Genomic DNA, 27,644 nt, shown 5'->3' with positions numbered 1-27,644 from the left:
ATTCCTTAAATTTCAATATTGTAATTTCATTCTCTAGGTCCTTCCTTCCTTATTCATCAATTTAGTTGACGGCCATGTTTGGGTCTGAATTGCGCTGTCACCGCCGAGAAGTTTAATAATGAACGCTCAGAAAGTTCCGTTTAATCGGCTAAAGAGGGGTTACGAGTTTGCACTGACGTTTCATTGTGATTAACCCTCTCACTGTCAAATTCCTGATATTCTGACTAACTTAGCTACTACTTATTAAATATAAGAGATTAGCCTTTACATTGAAAAACATGATGACACATTGATGACAGATGCTACGAATTGTCATGTGACTACATCCATATACGATTTAAGTTTCTATCAAGGATTGTCATCTTGGCTAGGCCCCCAGCTGCAATTACGATGCAGCGCGGCCGAGATAACGACGTCCGTTCAGAGATCATGCCATGGGTACATAATAATATGAAATATGACGACCTGACAAAAACAAAGCGGCAAATTTAAACAATGTAGGCGCAATAGTTATCGTCCCATAGAAAATTTGAATTTCGCGCCTTTTCCTACTGAGTAAGTTGTTTGTCAGACTATATATTATCTACTGAACTTTAGATATCAAATCGATCTCTAGTAGCCCTACCACGACTGCCTTAGCAGGCTCAAACTGACATAATCATTAACGTCTGTGTAACTTACTTTCTATACATCTCGCGCGAGTGCATACTCGGTCTAAATGCCTCACTAAACTAATGTCATACGCTGAGGAAAACCTGAGCCGCTTACGACTTTCTTGACACGTAAGTCGCCCAGCGATAAGGAGTTCACGGCCGGTTGTGTACTTGAGTGGGAGCTATTTTGTTTTAATCGCCGATAATTTTATTTCTTGTAATTAAGTAATCTCATTTTTAACTTTATATAATTTTTGTTTTTCCTATGTACCACAACAATGTTTTTTAAATGTAAAATGTATCCACGAATGCAGTGTCGATACAAACCCGATAGGGTTTCACGGCACTTTTCTGTCTGATGTAATGTAAGATTTTAATATAGATAAATAAATAAAATAAAAAATAATAATATAAAAAAGTACGAGCGAGATGTAGAGATAGAAAGTAAGTTACGCACACGCTAGCGAATATGTCAGTGTCAATCTGGTGGTAGCCGTATTAGTTCACTAAAATTTGCCGCCTTTTTCGATAAAATTGGATACCCATAGTATATTAGTGAGATGCCTTGCGAGATTTATGAGATCAAAATGAGATCAATTCGTAAAATTTGAATATGAATACTCTTGAAAGAATCCTTACCTTCAGTTCGTCGGCTTCTATGTACCCGCTGCCGTCAGTGTCGTATTCTCGCCATATCTGAAACAAAACACATAAGTTGCACATTGATGATGATGACATATATTTGTTCGAATTGGGCGCTTGTAAACCGGATTTATTTATGTAATCCTCATGGTACAGTCACGTTGAAAATATCGATACGAAAAAAGGGCCAAAAATATGTATAAACTGTAGGTATATTATGAATCGGTATATGTGGGTATTCCCAGATTTGAATAAATCTGTATCGAACTTGTGTTTGACTTACGTGTCCCAATACATAACATGGCGCAGTCGGTAGGATTTAAAAAAACTTTGAAACGAATTCGTAGTATCGGAAAACTAATTGCGATTTGGACTTAAAAAGTGATTTCTTTATGTGTCGTGAGTGTACGTCGGGCGTAGATAGTGTGTTTTCGTTAAAAAAGCGAATATATATTACCCATATATTAAGGACTATATAAGTTTTTGGAACTTTGACATCCGTTTGATATACTGTTAGGTATATTTATAAACATCTATACTTCTATAGGATACTGCAGGACTACTTACTTTCATAAATTCAACGCTGGATTCTAGCGGGTTGTCGAATCGGAACAGCAGGAGGAAATTCTCTTCCATAGGCAATAGCTGCGCCAACTGTAACAGTGATCTCATTTTATAGACTTACATCCAAATAGGGTGACTGTTGAAGTGGAAAGTAATGCCGGCTGTTCACACTCGTCGAAAGTTTCTCGCCGAGAGTCTCAGTAAATAACCGACCCAATCGGAGAAAGGCGAGAAGAGTAAGAGCGAGACAAGAAGGGAGCAGTATAAGAGATGGATAGAGTGGGAGAGGAAGGGAGTAGTAGTAAGGGTGTAGCAGGAGACACTCGTTCTCGGACTGTCTCTCAACGAGTGTCATAAAGAATCATGGGGGTCTATATTCAACGATCTACAAAATAATCCCTAAGACGGTATATAATAAAAATATAACGAGATATTTTAATAGTTATTTGATGAGAAGGATATGGTGGAAAGATGCGCCTCAATCAACTAAGATTCGGTAGCTCAGTCGATAAAGCGGTGGGCTGGTGCCTCAGAGGCCGCCACTATCATCAGTATGAATTTTTCCAATTTTGTTGTATAGAAAAATATTATAAATACCTCTCGTATATCGATTTTTCCATCTTGGTTGTCATCGTAGGCCTCCATGAAACATGCTTTCAGCTCCACTAACATGGAATCGGACACCGCCTTAAACAAAAAAAAAACAACCTCAGATAACATATAATCAGGTTAACAAAGTTTTAATTTTTATTAATCAAATTATTTAATAATAAAAGTACATGTCTGAAACCTTGAAAGCAGCTGTTAAGCTACATTCAGGGGTAAGTGATGGAAAATTAGTATGACATCGTTCAAGGTCATATGACATAACGAAATGGCATAAGGGCTATTACATCAGTGAACCGAATAAAACATATTACATCCATACGGCCGCCGGACACGGCGGACAAAAATTATAGCCATATAGTTTCAAAACAGCAATTATAACTATTTAGAACCGAAATAAGTGAAGATACTAATTAAGCCCGCTCGAGTCTGTAGAGCAATAATAATAACAGACAGCTGATAATGATTGCCTAATTAAATAACTATAACTATCAATTTTCAACGAGTGGTCATTAGGAAGACAAAATGTAATTAAAATGAATTTAAAACGCAAAAAGAAGGGTTATATGTTTGACGCCAATGTCTGTCTGTCTGTATAATATATGGTATCGCAGGCCGATTTCGATGCGGTTTTTTACGTGAAAGAGAGCTTTTACGTGAAAGGTAGTTTTTAGCTATGTTTCATAGAAATCGATCCAGCAGTATGGAGAGTATCAGCTCTTTTATAAAATGTGTTTAAGCATTTTTGGCATAAAATGGATTCTGTTTGCATATATATATGGCGTAGGGTTTTTTTTAAATTTTAAACTTAAAAGTTATTGACGGGTTATCTGTCTAGTGCCTAGTCTATGGCGGATTATCGAGTCATTCAATGGTGAGTTTCCAATTCTTCTGTTTTAAAATATGGCTTCAATTAAATTTATGATCATTTTGCCAATGTCAAGTGTGTTTATAGAGCATGACGTTGTTATATAGTTGCTTTTAGTAAAGTGATAACTATACTTTACAAATAGCCACGATGGTTTGCCGGGTGATGAATAAAGAATCGTTAAATACATTTCAAGACAAATTCGTCATTAGCTGCACACTTCCACGTTACGTTAGTTCACTACATAATAGAGTAAGAAACAAAGAAATATTCTCGAGACGCCATCGACATTTTGAAGTTCAACCGACCGACCGGAATTCACCGAGTTTGATGTCAAAATGTAATTTAAGCATCTGATAACTATAGTCTGACAGGCTATTTCCGTCAGTAGAAAAAAGCGGCAAATTTAAAAAATGTAGGCGCGACGGGTAATCGTCCCATAGAAAATTTAAATTTCGCGCCTTTTTCTACTGACAAAGTTGTTTGACCGGCTATAAAAGCGGAGTGTAGTGGAACTAAACATCTTTTTAAAGCAAACCACCAATTTAAAAGCATTCTAATTTCTCCTTTCATTTCAGCCAGCATAAAAGTATAAAACCCACTTTTAAATTATCATTTGCGACTTGAACACGTCCATTGTTGTTCGCCATTTTGAATGGGAAGCAATTTTAAACTCGGAACGCAGCCGTCGCCACGTTCCGTTTCGAAATAAAAAATTTCGCTTATGATATTCTAATCATGTTCAGAAATATTCCGGTATTGCTGTGATGTTTGTAAACGTGATTAATCAGAGAAAATCTGGTTGGCCGACGATTGATGTTATCATCGAAATCGCTCGTGCTAAATTACAAACTTTGCTCTCGTGTTGCACACATAATTTTTCACCTTAGTAGTGAGAACATATTAAAGGGTAAAATGTATTTCGAATTACACAGAATAATACAGAAAAAAACTCCAGGGAGTAACGAAAATAGGCTTGCTGCTGAGGTGAAAATTATTTTGACTCGGGCTACTGAAAGTATACACAAAAAAATGACGGCAAAAAAACGGATTCTTTACCTACTAAAAATGTAGCGTCAAAAATATTATGCTCTTAACAAGCTTTTGGTTCGGAGAGATCCGCTCAAAATAGTTCCACAGTTTTCAAATAGGTATTCCCACACGAAATTTTGTAAAATTGGTTCGAAAATCCGTATAAAAAAAATATAAGCGCTAGCTGGAGCGATATTGTGTAACCAAATTAAAGGTTTTTGTCATGTTCAGCGAGTGGGCTCTGAAAATCAGAACCAATATAGTAAAATTGCGAACGCTTGGTTCGAGAGACAGCGTGAAAAATATCACATTTGCGAGGACTAAATAAGAGCAATTCAAACCGGTTGCATTGTATGATAATTTAAATATAATAGAGTACTTACTACAGACCCTCGACTACCGGTAACAAAATTAACAATAGGTAGGTAACAAAATTATAAGTAAACTGGAATAGAAAAAAAAAACCGGCCAAGTGCGAGTCGGACTCGCGCACCGAGGGTTCCGTACTTTTTAGTATTTGTTGTTATAGCGGCAACAGAAATACATCATCTGTGAAAATTTCAACTGTCTAGCTATCACGGTTTATGAGATATAGCTTGGTGACAGACAGACAGACAGACGGACAGACGGACGGACAGACGGACAGACGGACAGCGGAGTCTTAGTAATAGGGTCCCGTTTTTACCCTTTGGGTACGGAACCCTAAAAACAACCAGCATTGCAAGTCACCAGCATTTTGCTGTGATGTCAATTTCTTTTCTATGTTTTATATTTTTATAACTCTAGGTCTTTTGTATTAATATTAACGAACAAATCATTTTTTACTCTCATATTAAGAATATCCACGTTAGAGGCAGTTTCAGAGTAAGACCAATCGAAGAAAAACTCACCGTAAATCGACTCCGATGGTATGGCCAGGAGATGCCTAGGGATCGTGGGAGGCCCAAGACAACATGGATAGATGTTGTAAGAACCTTGAAGAAAAAAGAATACCACCAGAGACGACCCAGGACAGACGCTCCTGGCGACGCCGTATAAGGAGAGCCGACCCCAAGTAAATGGGATAAGGCTAGGAAGAAGAAGATTTGTTCTCAATTTTGCCTCTCAAACATCAAACTAAAACTTCAATGTCGATAAAATATGCAAAAACACCTAGTTACAACATACGATACGATACGATATTAATGAAACTTGAACAGATAGATGAAGTATCGATGAAATCGTCGGCTCTCTGACTAGGAATGTTTGGCGACTGGCGACGCGCCATACAGACAGTATACGGACAAATTGCCGTAGATATTGTGCAGCTGTGATATCGCATATAACATATTGCTACTAGTAGGAATAGTTAAAATAAATATGTAGCTTTAAGAGGCAACGAGAAGGATTTTTCCATACAAACGTTGTCGGCTGTATCCTTCATGGTTGGCTGACCTGTGTGAGTGACACTTATCGGACACATAAGTACCTACCTATCGCTAAAAGCTACACCTTCATAAATATACCCCGCTCGCAGTTTTGAAAATTATCCAATAAACATTTTCCCGCCATTAAAAAAGTTGTGATTGGTCACTAAACGTTTTGATCAGCTAAAACTATATTTTATATTTCTAACATCTTGCACGACATTATATGTACACGTGTACACGAGGGATAATTTTTAAACTCTCGTCAGACTTCTATATAGTAAATAAATTTTCCAAAACCCAAAGTTGTTTGCCAACTTTGATTTAATACCCAACTGACCAAAGGTCAGATGCATGTTATAAAGAAGCGATTAATCTCCTAATCCGGGTTTAAGGATCAGGGCCCTGATTAGGCGGATAATTTCTCACTTGATGTATTATTGCTATTAGCTCTTATATTAATTGACCGAGCTTTAGCGAATTTTATGCTTGTCACTGATATTAATTCAAATACGCGAACAAGCAGCTTCAAGCTGCTGTCAAGTGTCAAGCAGTTTGGCGAAACCATATTTAGTAAGCTGTGTATTAATTAATTAATTAAACTTTAACTAAAATTAAAATTTAACTAACATAGCGGTTTCACTCACGTGTTTTTAGTCGTTACCGTTACTCACTCAGGCACTGTTAGTGCTTGAAAATGGAGACCTAGGCTCTCCGAAACGTCGCGCGAGTGACTAAAAACACGTGAGTGAAACCGCTATGTTAGTTAAGTTAATATGTCTCACGATAGTTTAAATTCGAAAATTAAAATTCATTTATTTCAAGCTATTTAGCTCATATATAACATTACAACATTACGATTAAAAATACAATTAACATTAAAATAATAAATAACACTTATAATAAGTAATTGTGTATATTTGTAAGAATTAATAAATAAAAAAACCCGAACGGGAGCCCGATTCCGATTTAACTACTTGTTACGGTTCTGATCTTATTTTTATACGAGCTTGAAGATGGGAGTACGCTCTTTTTGGAGGCAGTTCATTCCACAGTTTAGCTGTGCAAGGCAGGAAGTTACACAATTTGCACATCTTCGTATGAATGATAGTGACTCGGATTAGCTTTTCCATAGTTATCAAATAATTTAAACATTTATATCTATTTATCAGTTATTTTCCTTATGTCTATCACGTAAACAACAGGTGTCTCTAGGTACAAGTTATTTCCAAAGAAAGGATATAATCTACATTAAAATAGAGTTATTTATTTACAGTATAGATCAATAGATAACAGAATAATATTAGCACAAAGTAGATCATTACTGTTGTCTCATTCTGACACAGATAATGAAGGACAGAACGTTCACTTGGGGCTTAATCCGCTTCCGTTTATCACTTAATAAGTGTTCCAAAATTCCTTGTCGACTTGTCGATTTGCTTTGGTTATAATAGGTACATACTCTGTTAAAATAATTTTAAAAATTATCAATTAAATTTTTATCTTAACCGCGTCAAATTGTATACTATTATATATCTAAAAGATCAGCATCATAACACCAATGCACAAAACATATACATACATATATTTGTGGTTAATGTTACAGAGATCGACCCAACCCACACTATGTAAAAATGGGACTAAGCATACTTAACAATATAGACAAAAATCATTACCCTGTAGCTAATAAGTTATTATTAGTAATAACAGGCAAAGTGGCCTTTATTATTAATGATGTTCACATGTTATGTTTGCGAATTTATAATTAATAGCCTCAACAGAAGTATCAGTTGAATCTGCTGACACGTGATCCCAGCGGCCCGGAATCTCGGAATCATCCATCAAGCGCAGCCGCTGCGTGTGTCAGCAACGGAGATGTATAGCTGTGATTATTTGACCAGGCCGTTTAGCGTTTTTGCGCGTATTTGAGCACGCGAAACGGACATTTAAGATAAAAGGGCGTATTACATCTTTCTTCTGTTGGAAATTTTATGCTGAGAGGGAAATAAAAAGGTTTAGTGATAAAACCACAGTGTTACTTCTAATTTAATATTTGTGATTTGTACTGTTTTTTTTGAGATGTCAATAGATACTGTTATGTTATTTCCCTTTCTCTCTCAGAAAAACAATCCAAAAGTTTGCGGGTTCAAACCCCGGTTCGTACCAATCAGTTATTCGGAACTTATGTACGATATATCATTTGATATTTACCAGCCGCTTTTCGGTGAATGAAAACATCGCGAGGAAACCAGACCAATCCCAACCTAAGGCCTAGTTAACCCTCTGGGTTGGAAGGTCAAATGGCAGTTTCGTAAAAACTAGTGCCTAATACGCCAATTCTTGTGATTAATTATCAAGCTCCCATGAGCCGTGGCAAAAAGCCGGAACAACGCAAGGAAAACGATGAATGATGAAGATCATTTTACTGAACTGATGGTGTGTGTCCGACTCGCGCTTGACGGTTTATTTATCGCCCGTCACACGCTGAACGCCCGATGAGGAAGTATGGCGCCATAAATCGCCGACAATTCAATCGGAAACACCAAACTGACGGTTTCCAGTGATTCTTTATATTTATATCCCGATCAAAGCTGTCCAATATATTTTTATACCAACTTGTGGATTACGTCGTAACACAGGTGCACATACTTGCTGCCCAAGCTATGCAAAATTATATCAGGAGAAAAAAATCAGTCCCATGTTTTAAAAAAAAGTGTTTTAAAAATATAAGGGTAAGGGTTTTTTATGATATAGTTAGAAGGCAAATGAGCCGACGAATCGCCTCGTGGTAAGCGATTACCGTCGCCCATGGACACCCAACAACCGCCGCACCAGAGGGGATGTAAGTACTCGTTTCTTGAAGGTTTGAATGTAAACCGGAAATACCGCAGGCGACAGTTCATTCCACGGTTTAGCTGTGCGAGGCAGAAAGTTTAAGGATATGTAAATAAATATAATAAATAAATAAATAAAATAAAAAATAAAACAAAAATAATTTATTTCGGACCACATAAATCCATAACAGGTTAGTCGAACATGCAGGAACTTAAAACTATGTTAGATACAATTATTATTTAACTTACTAGATATCTACAACTACAATACATACTTAGCTAGGGAACGATGCAGGCTCGACCAGTGCTGCATATAGCGACTATCGACCCTACCCGCTATCACACTCAGGATACTGTTGCTACTGCCAAGCACTCTGCCACGCGTCGCGGCGGCGCGCTTTCTTATTGTGGCAAGAAAACCGTCTACCTGCGCGTCCGCGAACATGCCTGACGCGCTGCAGAAGCGAGGCAGACGCAACAGCACCCTGAAGGCGTTGTTGAACTGTATCCGAAGGGCGCTGATCGATCTTTGCGAATAATTAGCCCACAAGCTGCAGGTATAAAAAGAGGTACAGTAGGCTCTAAAGAGAGTTATTTTGACCTGAGCTGTACAACCTCTGAACCTATGTGCTATCATATTCGCTCTTATCGCCAGCGCCCTACGTTCCCTATCTATATCTGCGTCGTCACGCAGATTTTCATCGACTAAAAGTTTAAGTGGCCTAAATATTTGACACATGTCACTCGTTTAAGGGGTGTGCCATTTAGATATAACGGCGGTACAACAGATGGACATTTCGTCCCAGACTTAAAAACCATAAGTTCACTTTTAAGAGCGTTATATTTGAGAATATACATAAATTATATACATAAATTATTATTTATTTGTTCGGAAAGCGGACAAGTTAAAGTGGGACTGGGCTGGTCATGTCTGCCGCATGCCGAATGACTTGTGGGCCAAAATAACCACAGAGTGGCTGCCCCATGAGTCAAACCGGGGATCCGGCAGACCTCGTCGGCGATGGCGGGATAACTTGGACTCCTTTTTGAGCGACTGGCCAGATGTAGCTCAAAACCGGGAGGAGTGGAAGAAGAGGGGGGAGGCCTTTGCCCAGCAGTGGGACACAATAGGCTCGTAATAATAATAATAATATATTTTCAAGCGATTTTTATACAAAACACTTCTCCAAATTAATCTGTGTCAAGTTCAGTCATGCGATGTTTGTAAACCATCACTTCTCCGAATCAGTGATAGTACAGTCTTATCAGTTGTCAAACTATGTATATAACTGTCCTAAGAGCCGGTTTATCAAAACTAAACAATACCAGTAGCGTATATTGAAGGATTTCTTAAAAAAGCAAAGTGAGTTTGGTTCTTATTGTAAGATTTTATTTACTTTTAAATATCCCTATGTTTGTAAGTTAGTGTTTTTGTAATCAAATATTGCAACTTTTCCGGCTGCGGTGATTGTTTTACCTATGCAATTTCGGTCCCATAATAATCGGAAATCAAAAAGATTCCTATTTATAAAATAAAAATTCGCTTTTATTCAAGTTTGCATATAATTTTTAACTAGTGTCCCACTGAAACCTGTTTTTTTTTACGAAACCGATGGTTCGGTTTTACTCTAGTTTCGGCAGAAGCCGACCCTTTGGCCGAAACATATGATTTTACGCCGAAAACTGTCGAAACCTAAATGTTAACCGAAAGTTCGATCGCATCATACTAACAAAAACAATCACTCTCGCTTCTTGAAGTTGGTTAAAATAAAGGCATACCTAGATAACATCTGTCAATAATCTTTAATTCCTATATTTTCAGATGAATACCCTATTCTGTTTATTGGCACTGGCCGTGATCGCTCAGAGCGCTGTTTTGGTGGATAAGCAGGATAAGAGCGCGGCGGCACGGAACAACATTAACATCGGCGGTATTTACCCCGGCGACCGGCTGCTTTCCAGGTAATTAGGTCTAATGGGGAGCAGTCATTGTCGCCTATGGACATAAGCAACATTGAAAAAGCCACTTATACGCTGCCAAACATTGGGAACCCTGAATACACGCTTCTCAAAGAACCCAATGTCATTTCACATATTCCATATTCTGATCTGCACTTTTAGAATTATCATTTCGTACACGTAGAAGTCCTAACAGTGATCCATACCTTTTTCTTCGTACCTCCTAAGTTTCAACTTTGCATCCAGTTAGGGGATTAAGTATCTGTGTGCCTAATCTTGCCGCAGAAATGCAACGTATATTTATGTTTATATGCAGTGCGCCCATATACGAGAAAAAAATAATTATAGCGCGATTCTAAAATCGTAGTGCGCGCTTGGCCTTAAACAAACATAACGCGGGAATCTCATTTTATTATACGCTCGCAAACATGCTTTCAGGTACTCTATCTAGTTTTGCCATTTTAGCATTAAGATGTCGCATTTATCGTGTGCAGTAGATAAAATTATTCCTTGTCACTGTCACCTGTCGCCTGTCACTTTGTGAAGCAGGTTCGGAAAATACACAGACCCTCGAGCAAAGAATACAATACTCACTCCCTCCAGGGACACATACATCGCATTTGCAACATTTTTGCCACGTGTGACAAAAATAGTCTGGAGGTCGAATCCAATTTCACAATTTGTTATGGTTTTAATCTGGTTTTGACACGACCTTGATGATCGTATTTCGTCTTGGTGATTGGCATGCATCGCACGCACGAGTGCACGACTCATTCATAATTAGACCTAGATCTTTTTCTAGCCAGAACGAGAAATTCTTCAAAGTCTTATCAAAATATCAAAATAAGATCAAAAACGTATGTTGTTACCTTAATCTGAATCTGGCTCGTGGCTAATTATTTCCGCCGTCAAAAAAAAAAACTGCTAAAATTAAGTACCTAATATATATGTTGGTTCGAATTCAATAGAAAATTGGATTTTCCGTAATACCGCGATCTTGTAATAAAGGACTGTGACGCAGCAAAACGTTTGAGTGACGGGATATATCCTTAGTTTTGAAGGGATGTAGGTTATCTCATTTACATTTGACGCTGGAGGCGAATTTCAGTCTACTTAATTTGCTACGTAATGATGATACAAAGAAAAGCGAGCCCTTTGACTTGTCTAGGTGTTGACCATCTACATCTCTCCTTTCAATGGTGCCGTTTTTCCAGTAACGACCTTTATTCATCGTACGATGTTAACTTACAAAAATAAACTTATTGTGTTTTGTGTTAGACTTACGAAGTCATTCTGCTACCTAAAACGTACCTAAACGTCTTGTGTCAGTGTCTTTTTAAGCTGATGTCTAAACATTGGTTGGATACTTGTTTTACAACTGAAATTTGGCATGGGTCAGTTCGCGGTGACAGGTGTGACATTGGCTCCTAACTTTATGATTATGAATATTTATCAGTATGGTTAATTACACGAATGTATGTAAATAAAGAGTTTTTACATTAAAAAAAATTACACGATTGCTTCACTTTTGTATAATTGTCATTGCAATTATAAGAAAAAAATGTATACAATTATTTACAAATAAAGATATGACTGTTCAGTCATGTGACGGGTGTGACGTCAATTATTACACGTATCACAACCTATTGTTACGTAATATGCACGTCTAGCCAATTTAAAGAGCTTTTTCGTACTTAATCATAAGTAATGTGTTAAAAAAGAAATTATTATTTTATTTCTATGGTTTAAAGATAAAAAATGGCTGTTTTTTTATAAATTAATATTACCTGTAACGAGTGTGACAAGTTGATTTAAATAAAAAAATGTAAGGTTAATTCATAACAATCACTATTTATTATTATTATATTTATCACTTTTACAAGAAATTATTGTTCATGAACATCAATAGCATCATCAAATTTGAAATAAATGCGTTTACCAACACAGATGAAGGCAACACATACTTACCTATTGAGTTTTGTTTGTGTGGTTATGAAAATATAGGGTTTGTAAATTTTATATTTTAGTATGGCTATTCGTATTTTTTTTGCACTTGTATTATCGATTACCGCGGTCTGACCCAATTATAGGTACAAAAAAATAAAACAAAAAATCATACACGATCGCATGATATGACCGATTGTAAAGAAATACTGTTTTTTTTAATTAAAACTTGTAATTTCAGATCGTACGTATACAAACCCGCAGTAGCCAACACCATACAGTTCGAAAACTTCGTCTACCGAGAGTACCGAGGCGACACCAGGACCAGGATATCAGCCATCTATGTCACACAACAGGGCTACTACAAGCAATGTTCTAGCACTTGGATCAGAAGTGGCGGTCTGGGCTATCCCGATGTGACCATAAGTTTCCAGTCTTTGAGGGGTTATGGGTATTATTATATGATCGATATTTGGGGTCGATAGATCTATATTTAGGTGAAGGTGGAATCAGAAATAGACCTATTTTTTTTGTTTAGCTAAAAGATACAGATTTTTATTGGTTCCCGTTTATTAAAGTATTGTATAGTAAGCCCAGTTTGTTAATCTTCAAGGTACAAACAGTAAATTGCATTCTGATAAACTAATTTGTGAAACTAAGTATCTCGACTATGCCTAAAAATGTACAAATAAATGTATATCTATAAGTTAAGAATTTATTTTTATATGCAAAAGTGAGACAGCTTCGGCTTTTAGATTTGGACGGAGGATTGAGAAAGTTGAAAACTATGCAGTTCCTAGTACAGCTGTATCAGGCAAATAGCCAGTGACCGTGACTTCTAGTTCATACTACAAAGATTTGAAACAGTAACCCGTCGAAGTAAAAAAACGCTGTTTTGTCGTTACAATGCGCGATCCGCTAAGAACTTGTAGAAAGTTCTTAGCGGATCGGTCTGAAACGGTTTAGAGATGTAGGTTTGATTTTGATTTAGTGGTTGTTTATAACATTTGACACTTAGCGTTGGGCTCGACTCATAAGTAGATCAGCATGGGCAGTTACATATATCTCATGCAGCTACGCGAAAATGATCTTAGTCCGTTTTTCGACATTTTCATGGTTTCACGTCCGCGCTTGTCTTGCAGCATCCAAAAGCATCAAATTTGTTTAAATAACGTAAATTTCATACTGTTCTTTGAACACTGTGTAAAATTTAAAGTTTAAATTGCTTGGAAACCGGTCCGGTGCCAAATTTGCGGTACACTGTTGCAGATTCTGCTTAAAAATGACAATTTATGGTTTTGACATTCGTATGTTCGAAATACATGCGTATTTTTCTGGCAGTTGGATCCAGAAAGCGTACTAAACTTTAATGTTACTGCATCTGTAAGCTATTTTATAATATTTGGAACCTATTTATTTTCATTTTGCTTAATTTCTTTACGATTACAAGCCAAGATAGACTGCGAACTTATCTTTGGTTTTTATAATTACTTATGAATAATAACTTTTTTTTAATATTAAAAAGAAACCGAATTCTGCGAGACTTATATGTAAGTAGGTTATATAACAACTTTTACTATGGACCCAGCGCCGAAAATGCGAAAAAAAACCATTAATTTTTCATACATTCATATTTCATACAGTCTGTTTGCACGGATTTGAGCAGAAAAAAAGTTTGATTGTTAAACTTGACATTTTCATAGAAATATGTCATTGCAATTGCCACACAGAATTACCTTGGTCCGACTTTAGAAGAGATGATTTTGATCGATATTCGGGGTTGGCTACTTAGCGCCATAGTATGTATAACAGTTGCATATACCTAATACTCTCTGAGTAAGGTCAGAAATAACAAAATCCCTGTATCCCTGTGTGTTTATAGGTATTATATATAACGTAGGTATCATATATTTTTTACTAGCCTATTATGGTGTCCCACTGCTGGGCAAAGGCCTCTCCCCTTGTCTTCCACGACTCCCGATATAGTGCGATATATATATTTGTTATACTGTTACTTCTTATTTTTATATTATTTTATTTATTTTCGCCCTCTTTTATAAATTTATTGACTTTCCTCTAGTCTATTGTACGCAGTGCTATATTTGTCTACCGTTCTTCATCAAATCTCATCTACTCAATGGTTAACTGGAATAAATCCCTTAAAGGGATAAGTTCGCCTGTGTACTGCCTATTTCTGTGCCATATTTGTGTTCTGTGTTTTGTACAATAAAGAGTTTATACATACATACATACATAAGTCGTGCGAAATCTAGTACAAATACAAAATAGAATAGAATAGAATACAGTAGTTCTTAGTAGCGCTATAAAAGTATCACGTGTTATTTGCCATCAGCTCGTTTCATTGTATATCGCTTTCGTCGAGCTTTACTAAAGGTAGAGTTACATTGCGTATCGGTTTCCGAGCTCCGTCAATAGACGCTTTATCCGACACTTGGGGAAATAAAATAAAGCTGGGACAAAGGCTTAGCGCCGCAAGCGGCTGAAATAGGGGATAAAATTATGTATTTGTGATAGACGTTAGGTATAATCAAAATACAAAAATTACAACAATTATCGTAACATACCGCCTATTTGTTTATTTGTTCATTAAAAAAATTGCCAAAGGCGTTTTTTATTAAGGCCCTTCATTGGTAAATACCTAATAGGATTTTTGAAACGCGGCAGTGATTAGACTAAGTAATATGCGATTTGTTACAAGCAGAAGCACGAATGCTTAAAAATTTATCGATAGATAAAAATCCAAAGTTACGTGTTAATTTTTCGATTTTCCCTTAGCGTAACTAAAAAACCGGATAAGTGCGAGTCGGACTCGCCCACCGAGGGTTCCGTACTTTTTAGTATTTGTTGTTGTAGCGGCAACAGAAATACATCTGTGAAAATTTCAATTGTCTAGCTATCACGGTTTATGAGATACAGCCTGGTGACAGACAGACGGACAGCGGAGTCTTAGCAATAGGGTCCCGATTTTACCCTTTGGGTACGGAACCCTAAATACATCATAAACCGGAGAGTATTTTATAAATAAAAGAACTATATTCAGGCCACCGCCTAACGACGCAGGGGAAGGGACCGCATTTTTTGTACAAAAACTACTGACGAATAACGCGACGCCAAATGAGTTTCTTTGAGGCTACTTTTCCTGTTTCTTTTCTAAATAGTGATGAGACTTTTCAGACAAACTAGCTATAGTTTTAGATTAAGATGTACACAGCTCAACCTTAACTAATCTGTTTAGTAGTCGAGTAATTACAATATGAGGCATTTTCTATGAAAAGGGACCTTATTGTTGATGGCGCTTACGCCGCACAGCGTCGCGCGGCATTGTTTTTATATCGGAGCATCGTTAATAATGGCGTAAGCGCCATCGACAATAAGGTCCCTTTTTATAGAAAATACCACATGTTTGCGATGACGTATCAATATTAATTAATAATCTCTAACAGCAAAAAAAAAACCGGCCAAGTGCGAGTCGGACTCGCATTCCAAGGGTTCCGTACATTACACAATTTTTAACAATGTATTTTTTATGTGAAACGTGAGTGTAATGTCTTTAAAAACCCGTAGGGGTAGGATCAAAAACTAAGAAATTAAATCCGACTCACGCTTGACTGCACATTTCTAATAGGTTTTCCTGGCATCTATAGGTAAATATCTATTTTGTGTATTTTTTTCAAAGTTTTAGACCTAGTAGTTTCGGAGATAAAGAATGGTAATTTTTCGTCTATTTACTTAAATAACTTCTAAACTGTTTGTCCTAAAATTATAAAAAATATATATTTAAGATTCGCACAATGATCTCTTTCATTTGATATGTGACACGACATGGTTTAAAAAACTTTATTTTTGAATTTTCTAATTTACCCCCCAAAAGTGGCCCCCATGTTTAAAATTCATATGTTTACGTTACATGTCCGTCTTCGGGTCACAAACTTACATATGTGTACCAAATTTCAGCTTAATTTGTCTAGCAGTTTCGGAGAAAATAGGCTGTGACTGACAGACGGACAGACAGACAGACAGACAGACGCACGAGTGATCCTATAAGGGTTCCGTTTTTCCCTTTTGAGGTACCGGAACCCTAAAAACCTACGTTACAAAGCAGTCGGCAATGTCAATATATAGATAATTATTTACACTCATAGTCCATCTCATTACAATTAGCCCCAAGACGTAGAATACTTATCGCGGAGGAGTTCCATTCTGGTCTTTATGAGCAGTTCCATTTCACCAAATAGCACTGTTTAAATGCAAAATCTTGGTTTTTAGATTAAAATAAACAACCGATACAAGTGTGCTCGTAAGATTTGAGTAGTTCAATCAATTCCTCATGGATCAGAACTCGACCTGGACAAAAATCCTGCTTAAAATCTAATTTGCTGAGCAAACTTAACGAAGAAGACATCGCCAAACGTGAAGTACGTTTAGTTGAAGTGTTCCATCATCTTTTATCTGCCAATTTGGCTAATAATAAGTAAGAATTTTACGGCGCTTACGACGTTTTGGTAGCGTGGTATAAGTTGCGATTGCGACAATTTCGTTGTTTAGTATGGCTTCTCTATAATAATAATAACTCAATGGTATATTATTTTCAAAGATATTTTTACGAGTAAAACGGCGCAGTATCCCCACACTGTCGCAGAAGGACCTCTCCTTTGTTAATGCTCAACGAAAAATTCTCATAAATCTCTCGTCCTCTCCAATTAGGTTTGAGCTCTGTTATTCCAAAGAACGCTGGGAAGTCGAAACGTTCAACAAACGATATTGTGACGGATTTCTAAATGAAATAAAAAACACCGTTTTCTAAAACCTTTGTTCATTATCGCCAATGGATAGGGTGTTTTTTTATTGACCCCGCAATATGAAGAAGACAATCTGTCATGTTTGTTTGCATTATGACGACACGTAGCGTATTTTGATAACCTGTAAAATGGTCGTTAAAGTGAAAGTGGTAAACGCATAAACAACACTTTAAAGTGGTACAGGTATACTTAATAGGAAGTCCCAACAGCAAAGGTAGCAAGCAGCTTTTAATGTAACATTGTATTAATGTAATAAAATATTTTCATTTTCATTTTATTTTCAAAGTCTCTACGAGTTCAAGTTACATTAGTTCTCCCGCTGAATACTTCTTGTCCGAGCCGCGTGAAACCCAAGCCCTATAGATAATGATTAGTGTGTTGGCCGCTGCCCAGTTAGAAGCCAAATACCGCTGAAGCTAAATAAGGAGAATTTAGTCGATTCGTAAATTTACAATAACATTGTAAACGGAAAAGCTCACTTCACTCAGACACGTCTAACGTCTAAAGCGATTCGACTCTCCACCAATGAGAACGCTTCATGACCCCGGGTCCGAGCCCCGAGCCCCGTGAAATGCAAGCCCTGTAGATAATGATTTGTGTGTTGGCCGCTGCCCAATTGGCCAGATACGGCTGAAGGTATATTTGTTTGGATTTACAAGTCAAGGTCGAGTGTTTACTTAAAAAGTTAATAGGTATCTGAGAATATGTTTGTTTGACAGCTTTCAGTGTGTTAAGGTCATATAATTACGATGGGAGGTTATTTATTCTATAAGTATTTGATGGGTATCGAGTAATAGTGTCTGAGTAATATTTATATTATATATAAGTCTGAGACGTTTTAGTCAGCTAGGACTAGTGTAAATAAAGACGCAAACTTTCGGAGTCTACATCTTTAGACTTGAGTCAATATGCTGAAAATCTAAACTTTCTAAAAACTTGAGTTCTTCTACTCAACATTCAATATTTCTGCAAAAAAGTTTCAAGACGATTCTTTTATCTACAATTCCCAGTTTATTGTGAATAAAATTAAAATTTCTACTATATAGAAAAACAGTTGGTACCTAGGTTATAGAAATGAAATGTGGTGTTCACATTTTGATTCATCAGTCTATTAGCTCTAAGGATATCAATTAAATAAAACAAAAATTATCGCAGACACAGTGCACCGATCTACCACATATGACAGCTGACCAGTATTGCTAGCGCATCTGCCCATTTATTCAGACATCACAATCAATATAATTGAAATATAATCTTACATCGCAATTCAATTGAATTTTTGGTCGAAGTAATGTTATATTTGAATGTCGGATGATTGAAAATCGATATCAAATACCATTCGTTCATAATATATTAGGTAATTTGTATCGGTTTCTACTTTTTATTTAACTATGAGGAGGGTTATGATTCTAGCAGTCTATTTAGGTATGTGTACTTGTGCAGTCAGCATTAGAAGTAGCAGAAAACACTAAGTGATCTTCACACACTCTCTTATTCTTTAAGGGCCGACTTACACATTGATTAGTGTTTAGTGCGAGTTTATACATTTGCTAATCAATATGTAAATCAGTTCTAAGACTAGGGCTAACGCAAAGTTGTAATTTTTATATTGAATTTTTACATATCTTAATTACCTAGGTAAGTACAAATGCCATGAAAAGTTCATCCCTTGAATGGCAATATCTTCCGTCGCAAGTTTCGTGCGGCGCGCTATATCTTTCCCTTCTAATTTCTTGGCTTTATGCCCCCTCTTAAACAATAAAGATATGTCCACTTCATTCTGAACACCTTGCCCACTTCGCATCTTCTGCTGTTGACTGTATGTATAAGTATGTACATGTCATGTTTTCCGCCGTAGCGTCGACACTGATAAACTAATTTTCATAATTGAGGTGTCAGTCGATTTGTCAGAGTTTGGAATTAAAACGGAGACCTAAAAAATTTCATGTAAAATGTTGCCAAGACAAAACCATAAGGCTCGCGCTGTCAAAAAGTTATCAGATCTTTTGTAGAGCCAAGCTTCTAACTCTACAGGCCCTAACTTCACAAACTGAAGGCGTCGTTATATTGGATTCGAAGGGCGTTGTATGCCTTTTGAGTATAGTTGACCCATAGACTGCTCGTGTAAAATACTTGACAGTACGCCTTGAAAACGGTAATTTTGACTTGTTTCGAACAGCGAGCAAATCTACGGGCCAACATGTTACTCCGCACCGCCAACGCCCTCCTTTCCCTTTCGATATCCAGGTCATCTTTCAAATTTTCACACAGGATGTGCCCCAAGTATTTAAATTGTGTAACTCTTTCTAGTGATTTACCGTACAGTTGTATTTTATGATATACATTGGGATTCATCCTGTGTGACCTGAAAACCATATATTCACTTTTAGTGGTATTGTAAATAAGTCCATGTTTTTTCGCATATGACTCACACGTTTGCAGCATTTGCCTGAGCGCACATACCGAGGGGCTCAGCAACACCATGTCATCCGCGTAGCTAATATTGTTGACACTAACTCCATCTACATGACAACCCACATGCATGTTGCTGAGCTCCTCGATCAGACCGTTAACATACAAATTGAAGAGCTTAGGGGAGGTCAACCCCCCCTGCCTCACCCCACACTCCAACCTGTATGCTCCCGACAGTGAGTCATTCCATTTAACATAGTTAAACTGGTTGTTGTACCAATACTTAAGAACACCTATGAGCTCACGTGGTACACTCGTGCTGGCTAGCTTATCCCACAGGATACCATATGACACCAGATCAAAGGCCTTGGAGAGATCCAGGAAGCATGCGTACACTGGTGTACTCCTATCGGTATAGTACTTGACGGTATGCTTTAGACTCAGAATGGCCGTCTCGGTTGATACCCCCTGCCTGAACCCAAACTGCGCATCGTGCAAGTCTAGGTATTTACCGAGACGGCAGTCAAGCAGACCGTCCAGCACTTTTGCTATAATCGTGGCCAATGAAATGGGTCTATAGTTTCCTTTGTCTGAGAGATCACCGGTTTTGTTCTTAACTATTGGCACAACAATCGCTTTTAACATATCACTCGGCAAATAGGAGTGACTAATACACATCGAATAAAACATAGCTAAGACTCTCGGCATGTGAGCACCAGCCATCTGCAGATGCTCGATGCTGAGACCATCATGCCCAGGTGACTTGCCCCTAGTCATGTGAGAGATTATATTTGACACTTCTTTGACAGTAAAACTTGTCACCTTGGCCTCCGGAGGAACCTCGGCATCGAGCGTCGGCAGCGTATGCCCCAACGGCGATTGCACCATAAAGTGGTTCTTAAACATATTCGCAATAGTTTTAGCATCGCTATTTCCGTTAACAGCCGCCGGCAAGCCAGGTCGAATATTCAGATCGTTTGTACATTTCCAAAATGTTTTAAAATCATTTTTTGACCGATGCAAGGCTATTGTGTCCATCTTAATTTGGTCTTGATGGTTTTGACACCATTTCAAATATAAACCCTATTGCAGTACGATAAGGCTCAAATTACATCCAATCGATTGTCAAGATGGAACAGTCGCCATCAGATATATCGGAGCGGCCGAGTTGCTCAAAAATATTTGAACACGCACTCTAACGTCTTGACAATAAAGGCGTATATCTGATGGCGACTGAACAATTTTATAGGATAGGTCTTTGGAAATTCTCGTGCTAAATCAATGTGTTTACAAGGGAAATTAGCCTTTCTGCCTTTGGTGTATAGTCGAGAGTTATGTGTTGGGATCGTGGGACACTTATGGACTTGTTTGTTGGCATATTGATTGATTCTTTATGGCTTTCGGTATGGAGCCTTCTTTTATGGATGCTTGGAACATACGGATTAAACAAAAATTCCTATTGATATTGATATCATAAATGTAGGTTTGGAAATCTAAAAGCTTTGTAAAATACCTGTAAGTGATACCGGGTGTCTCCTGTGACACGAGCAAATAATCAAAACATACATTGTGCCTACTACTTTTTTTATGAATTTTATGATATAGGAGCCAGACGAGCACATGAATAGCCTGAAGGTAAGCGATTACCGTCGCCCATAGACACCTGCAACATCAGAGCGGTTGCAAGGGCGTTGCCGGCCTTTAACATGGGAGTACGCTCTTTTCTTCAAGGTTTAAAGGTCGTATCGGTCCGGATATACCGCAGGCGACGTTCATTCCACAGTTTAGCTGTGCGAGGCAGGAAGTTACTGGAGAAACGCAAAGTTGAGGACTGCCAACCATCTAAGTGGTGAAGATTGAAATGTTGTAGCGTAGGGCGATGGCGGAAAGAAGCGGCAGGGATTAATCCGAACAATTCCTCGGAACACTTCCCGTAATACATATGCGATAGAAAATGCAGAACGATGCTACATCTCTACGCAGCGTCAAGGAGTCAAGCCGATCTGAAATACGCTGCATCAATTCAAGGTGACATTCTGAAGGCAACTGCAGCAGCACTACTGTTGCTGTCGACAAGTGGAGACGGTTTTCCTTGGATGCCGTCCAGAGGGAGAACCTCAAACGTTAAAAAATTCGTTCAAAAAAGTTTTAATAATTATTTTTTTATTTTTTTTATTTAAAAGACAACCTAGCACAACCTAGGTACCGATGGGCGGATGTGGTGGACGCTGATCTGCGCGAACTCCAGGTCCAAGACTGGCGAGAAACTGCACAGGACCGGGATCAGTGGCGAACTGTCGTGTTGGAGGCCAAGACTCACTTTGGGTCGCTGCGCCAGAGGAGTAAGTAAGTAAGTAAGTAAGTAAAAGACAACAATGGCCCATAATGGTTAGTAACAATTAAGATTAAAAACTAAGTGTTAGTGGAACAAAAAAACAGATAGCGACAAACAAAAAAACAGACAGTAATAACATTAACTATCACCTAATAGCGGTTATGACATACTTAAAAATGCCGCATTATAGGTGAGTCGTATCGGCCAGGATGGGGTTGGAGCTGGCCCGCACTCTGCAGAGCAACGAGGCAATTCTCTTGCGTATTATGGCATAGTAGTCATCCCTGCGAGCTTGTGCAAACATGCCCGATGCGCTGCAGAAACGGGACAGCCCCAACAACATCCAATTATGAAGTCTCTGAATAGTGCACATTGAAATTAAATACCTATTATGGCTATTATTTTCTACGTACGCTATCATTAGTGCAATTGACTTTACTTGTCAAGCCTTAAACATAAGCAAATTCGCAATACATTGCGCCTTAGAATAAACTTAAATGTGTGTCAGCTTGAGGAGTACAGCCTACAGTTTAATTTATTGCACCTGTTACAGGCCACACCCGGTATGAAGTCGACTTTTTTGTTATTAAAACTTCCGAAGTGAAGTTATATTAGTATAAATTTTAAAGTCAAAATATGCGTTTTGTGAATAAGATAGCAGCAATTACAACTAAAGCAATTTAACTTTGACACCGTTGTTAGTTCCCATAAATGTCGCGTCAGATGGTAAATTTTAGATGGAAGTTTAGGGTTCGGCTTTCGTGGGACTTTGGCTTATTAATTATTTGTAAACGTTATTAAGGATTAACATATATTAGGAGCAGGAGACGATTAATTTATTATTATTATTTGTATTATTATTTGTAATGCAGGCAGGCAGTTTAAACAACTGATAATGCCTGTATCCAGAGTCATAAACCGAGTTCTCAGTGTTGAGTAGAATTTGCTTTGTGCTTATCTAATTTATTCTTAAACTCATTGACACTTTGGGCCGCTACTACATCCTCTGGGAGTTTGTTCCAAGCGTTGACCACTCTGTTGCTAAAGAAGTGTCTATGAGGATTATTGTAGGACCTGTGAGACACCAGCTTATACTCATGACCTCTCAGACGGTTGTTACTATTGCGTTCTAGCATCTTATGGAAATCTTTAAGGTCATAGTGTTGGTTTAGTATTTTGTATGTCTCAATCAGATCTCCGCGGTCTCTGCGCTCCTTCAAGGTTGTGAGCTTTAAGAATTGTAGTCTTTCTTCATAGGACATGTTTTTGAGTTTCTTCGGTATCTTGGTGAAACTACGTTGAACTTTCTCCAACATCTCAATATCCTTGATAAAATAAGGGCTCCAATTTAGTTTAGAGTTTTATTAAGAAATCAGTGGAAGGCCGCTTCTCCTAACAAACGTTTCTTCCCACATTTTTTTTATTCGTATGGCATAATTGTTCAGTCGTTTATAAGGATATTGTAAGGTTCTGTATCTTCTTCCCACATGCAACTAAGACTCATCAGTTTGCGTTCTTTTATCACAAAGTTCCCATGGCTACCCGTCTCCATCATCATTTCAGCTCCATGTTATCATAATATTGCATTGTCATCCGATTTACATATGTATAAAAAATTTCAGCTCAATCGGAAAGCGGAAAATGGGTCAATTTTAACTTGCCTTGATTTGATTTGACCCTTACATAGTTAGATTCATACGTACATAGGTAGGTACATTGCAAGTTAAAAAAGCGACCATGCGCTTTTTCTCTTAAACATTAATCCTTCAAACTTAGATGGTACTGCCAGGCATGGGACATTAGTCAGCTGTAAAATAGTTTTTTTTAATACAGTTGCTCAAAAAGTTCTACTTTACGTAGCTGTTTAACGTGCGGAAAGTTGGTTTTCGCGAACTAGTGCTTTTTACTTTTCCAATTTTTTTAAATGTAATCTTGTTCCAATTCATGACTACTTATTGTTGAGTGTTAATATTAGTTTCCTTTAAACGTCGTAATCAACGTAAAAACCTACCATTAATGTAAGAATACGAAAAATATACATATTTTATATTTTATTACTTACCTCTTCATCATTATAACACGTCTATTTTTTATATATATTGAATATTGAAAAACCGTTCTTAATAAGTTGTCTGAATGGAACGGAACGCCTGTCAAAGAAGAGGCGTTTTTTCTTTCTGCTTTAAGTTTCCAAAGGCAACATTCGATAGTTTTTATAAATGTACGATACACAAATAATCGTAATTAACGATATTTGGGTAATAATAGTACAATGTTTTATATTTACATTCGTTTCTGTCTTATAGAACATGCATTTAAAAAAAAACTTTCATTGAAGTGGGTTCAATGATAATAACACCCAGCTAAAAAAACACCTCTTCATAATGTCAATGTCAATGATGACACAGAATTAATAATATAAAAGTTTCGAATTCCTTACTTGTTGTTTTTCTTATTTTTTCGCAACTGTATTAAAAAACGTCGTTCGATACACGTGCGGAAATGTCATTCTTCACTCGTCCCGAGTCTTGCCACGAGCCGCAGGCGAGAGCATATCTCGGTACTCGTGAAGTAATGACATACTTTCCGCACTAGTATCGAAATGTACTATTTCTACCACGTCGGTGGAAAATGAACATATGAAATTGGGTAAATACGAGAACCACAACTAATTACTTCCCGTCCTCATATTTCCAATAATCAATATCACTTTGGCGTACCGGCGCCACAGATTACCTCCAGTAGATTCTGTTCCAAGTGTTCAATGACGTGAACGAATATATCTGGCTCGTGTCAGTCGTACAAGCTAGGCCACCAAAGGTAAACTCGTATCTAGATTAATTCTTCATTATCCGCACACTTCCTCATTATTTTACTGCGTAATAGGCTATCAGTATTAGACTTTAATCAACGTTAATGAGCAAAAACTAAAAAATAATCACGACTCGATATCACCAAGATGGCGGTCGACAAGCAACTCCCGAGCAATACTAATAAGAAGTCACAGCGGTACGATACCGATCTGTCAGTGTCATAAGTGACATTTCTTCAACCAAAAAACGTCACTTTTGACACTGACAGATCGGTATCGTACCGCTGTGACTTATTATAAGCATTGTTCGAATCGGGCCATTAGTTTAGGAGTTTATTAAGCGGGGCACTAACATACGACGCGACTATGCCATTCAGCCTTAGTACTTATACGCTTCAAATGTAGATTAGTCTGAGCTTACAATAATACCCTAATGCAGCGGTTCTCAAACTGTTTTGGTGACGGAATCCTTTTGGAAAGCGAAATCTGTGACGGAGCTCCAAATTAGAAATTCTCGTTCGTCACTGTGAAACTGACATTCCTATAGAAAAGCTGGTTCTTTTTCTTAGAATAGAATAATTAATTTTCACCTCAGCAGCTCGAACAAGCCTACTTTCGTCACTCCCTGGAGTGAGGAAAGTGCGACTTTCCTCACTCCAGGGAGTGAAACAATGTAGCTTTTTAATTTAGTGAAGGCCATGAACTTCATACTTTTATTACATTTTTTTTGGTACGGTACGGTACGGTACGATGCGGTGCGGTGCGGTGCGGTGCGGTGCGGTGCGGTGCGGTACGGTACGGTACGGTCCGTCCGGTCCGGTCCGGTCCGGTCCGGTCTCGTCTCGTCTCGTATCGTATCGTATCGTATCTTATCGTATCGTACATATTATAATACTTTTTTTTTCTGTTTATTCTGTGTAATTCGAAATACATTTTAACCTTTAATATGTTCTCTCTACTGAGGTGAAAAATTATGTGTGCAACACGAGAGCAAAGTTATTTTACATCTCGTGTTTTTGAGTCCCTCGCTACGCTCAAGATTCGCGGAGCACCAAAAGGGGACTTGAGGACCGCTAGGGGTCCGCGGAGCAAACGCAAAGCGAAACAAAAATGAGAATGGCTGCCCTAATGCCACTTAAGATTTACGCTGCACCGCGCCGTTTAGTAACTTTAGTACCGGGTGGTAGGGGTTGTAGATGGTAGGGGGTGGGGGGTGTAGGGGTTATCGTCAATCTGGGCAACAGGTGTTAGCCATGGATAGTTAACAAAGCTGTCGGTTGGTGAGAATTTATTACCATTTCCTATGTAGGCGATAGTCTGACTCTTAAGAGGAAATACCAGCGGAGCCCATTTTCAGATTTGAGAATTTTAGGTAAATATCTCTGTCTCGCTGAAGCCGCCTCCTTCAGTTAGGCCGCCCCCTTCAGCTCCTAAAATAAGTGAGATAAGGACAACTGCAGGTTAGGCGAAAAATCCTGCGTAAAAATCAGAAATCGCTAGGTTTCGTCCTCGACATTTTCTTCCTCCAAAACTTAACCAACCGTATCGAAATTTTGAGAACGGATTGAGAAATAAATTATCAATCAGAGAATCAAATTATCTGTATCTGTGTCGAAATTATTGCCGATTTTGTATAAATGTATTTTACAGTACATATGGTGCTACTTTCTCGCACTAGTGCGTAAAAGAGCACTTTTCGTGCATATGTCAAAAGTTTAAAGGGCCATATGTACTGTAAAACGTTGTACGATACACGTGCGAATAGGTAATTCGCAACTCGTGTCGATTTAAAACACCCTGCGGTCGTGTTTTAATTTATCGCCACTCGTTTCGAATTTCCTCTTTTTCGCACTTGTATCGTAAATAACTATTAATGTATTGATTGTGCCTCACGTAGGTACCTAATACGACTACCGGCCAATTCGAACAATAAGATACGTCATTTACTAGTTCTAGAAACGATATGGATTAGATACACGTGCGAATAGGTAATTCGCAACTCGTGTCGATTTAAAAACGAATTTCCTCTTTTCCGCACTTGTATCGTAAATAACTATTTTTTACTTTTTTTCCAGTCGTTTTTCTCCTAATCCATTACAGCTAAGCATCGAAACAAAATCACAGCTACGTAGATTGAGTGGGTGTACACTATAATTATCTGTATTTTTTTATAAAAATCTGGAGTCGCTTTAAAACAATTGTTTTGTCTGTTTAACTATTTTATCTTATCTTTCTCTGTACAAAAACATATGCACTATGCACTCTAAGAAAGTGCATTAAGAAGTCCAGTAAAGTTTGGCGCCGTAAGCTGCACGTAATACAACTTTGGAAAGCTCAACAAAGTCGTTTTATTGGGCAAAAGCTTTTAGCTGGAGCTTTCGGGATATCCGGGGAATGTGGGCTTTTGTTTCAATATTTCATAGCTAGGGCTGCCGCTGTATTAGTTAAACCTGTCGTATGTGTGTAGTGGTGTAAAATTGTGGGTACCTTAGTTGTACCGTAGCAGGAAAAATCGTTCTAAAAATGCAAATGATGACTAAAATTTTCTGTAAGTGGCTGTCCTTGTCAATACATCTATAGACTAAAGGAAAATAAACTTTTTATTTTTAACAGCTCTTTTTTTTACTCTATAGCTAGAAAACAACGACAAAATCACACTCTGCTCCTGAACTCTCAAACATGAACTATCTTCTTCTTTCGCTTGATCGGTACCGAAATCAAAATGAACACTAGTAGCAAAAATTAACTTTGCGGCTC

The 27,644-nt window shown here is 37.7% G+C and overlaps 2 protein-coding genes and 1 long non-coding RNA gene across 3 annotated transcripts in view; 1 reads left to right on the top strand and 2 right to left on the bottom strand.

Annotated features, from left to right (window-relative positions):
- LOC134751092 (uncharacterized) overlaps positions 1 to 27,644 on the bottom strand; it is a 196,214-nt gene that overhangs the window by 14,183 nt on the left and 154,387 nt on the right. The window lies entirely within an intron of this gene.
- LOC134750930 (calbindin-32) overlaps positions 1 to 27,644 on the bottom strand; it is a 61,619-nt gene that overhangs the window by 8,062 nt on the left and 25,913 nt on the right. The window contains exons 4-6 of the mRNA XM_063686182.1: positions 2,457 to 2,546; positions 1,863 to 1,949; positions 1,293 to 1,349 (exon numbers count right to left, since the gene is read on the bottom strand). Coding sequence (XP_063542252.1) covers positions 1,293 to 1,349; positions 1,863 to 1,949; positions 2,457 to 2,546 — 234 coding nt within the window. The remainder of the gene's footprint in view (positions 1 to 1,292; positions 1,350 to 1,862; positions 1,950 to 2,456; positions 2,547 to 27,644) is intronic.
- On the top strand, positions 9,933 to 13,003 carry LOC134751081 (uncharacterized). The gene is made up of 3 exons (XM_063686424.1): positions 9,933 to 9,968; positions 10,428 to 10,567; positions 12,750 to 13,003. Exons 2-3 carry the CDS (start codon positions 10,428 to 10,430, stop codon positions 12,991 to 12,993), a joined length of 384 nt encoding a protein of 127 aa, XP_063542494.1. The 5' UTR covers positions 9,933 to 9,968; the 3' UTR covers positions 12,994 to 13,003.

Source organism: Cydia strobilella, chromosome 21, assembly GCF_947568885.1.
Source record: "Cydia strobilella chromosome 21, ilCydStro3.1, whole genome shotgun sequence".
Taxonomy (NCBI): Eukaryota; Metazoa; Arthropoda; class Insecta; order Lepidoptera; family Tortricidae; genus Cydia; species Cydia strobilella.
Note: the sequence above shows the minus strand (reverse complement) of the source record. Positions and strands in the feature narration are given on the sequence as shown.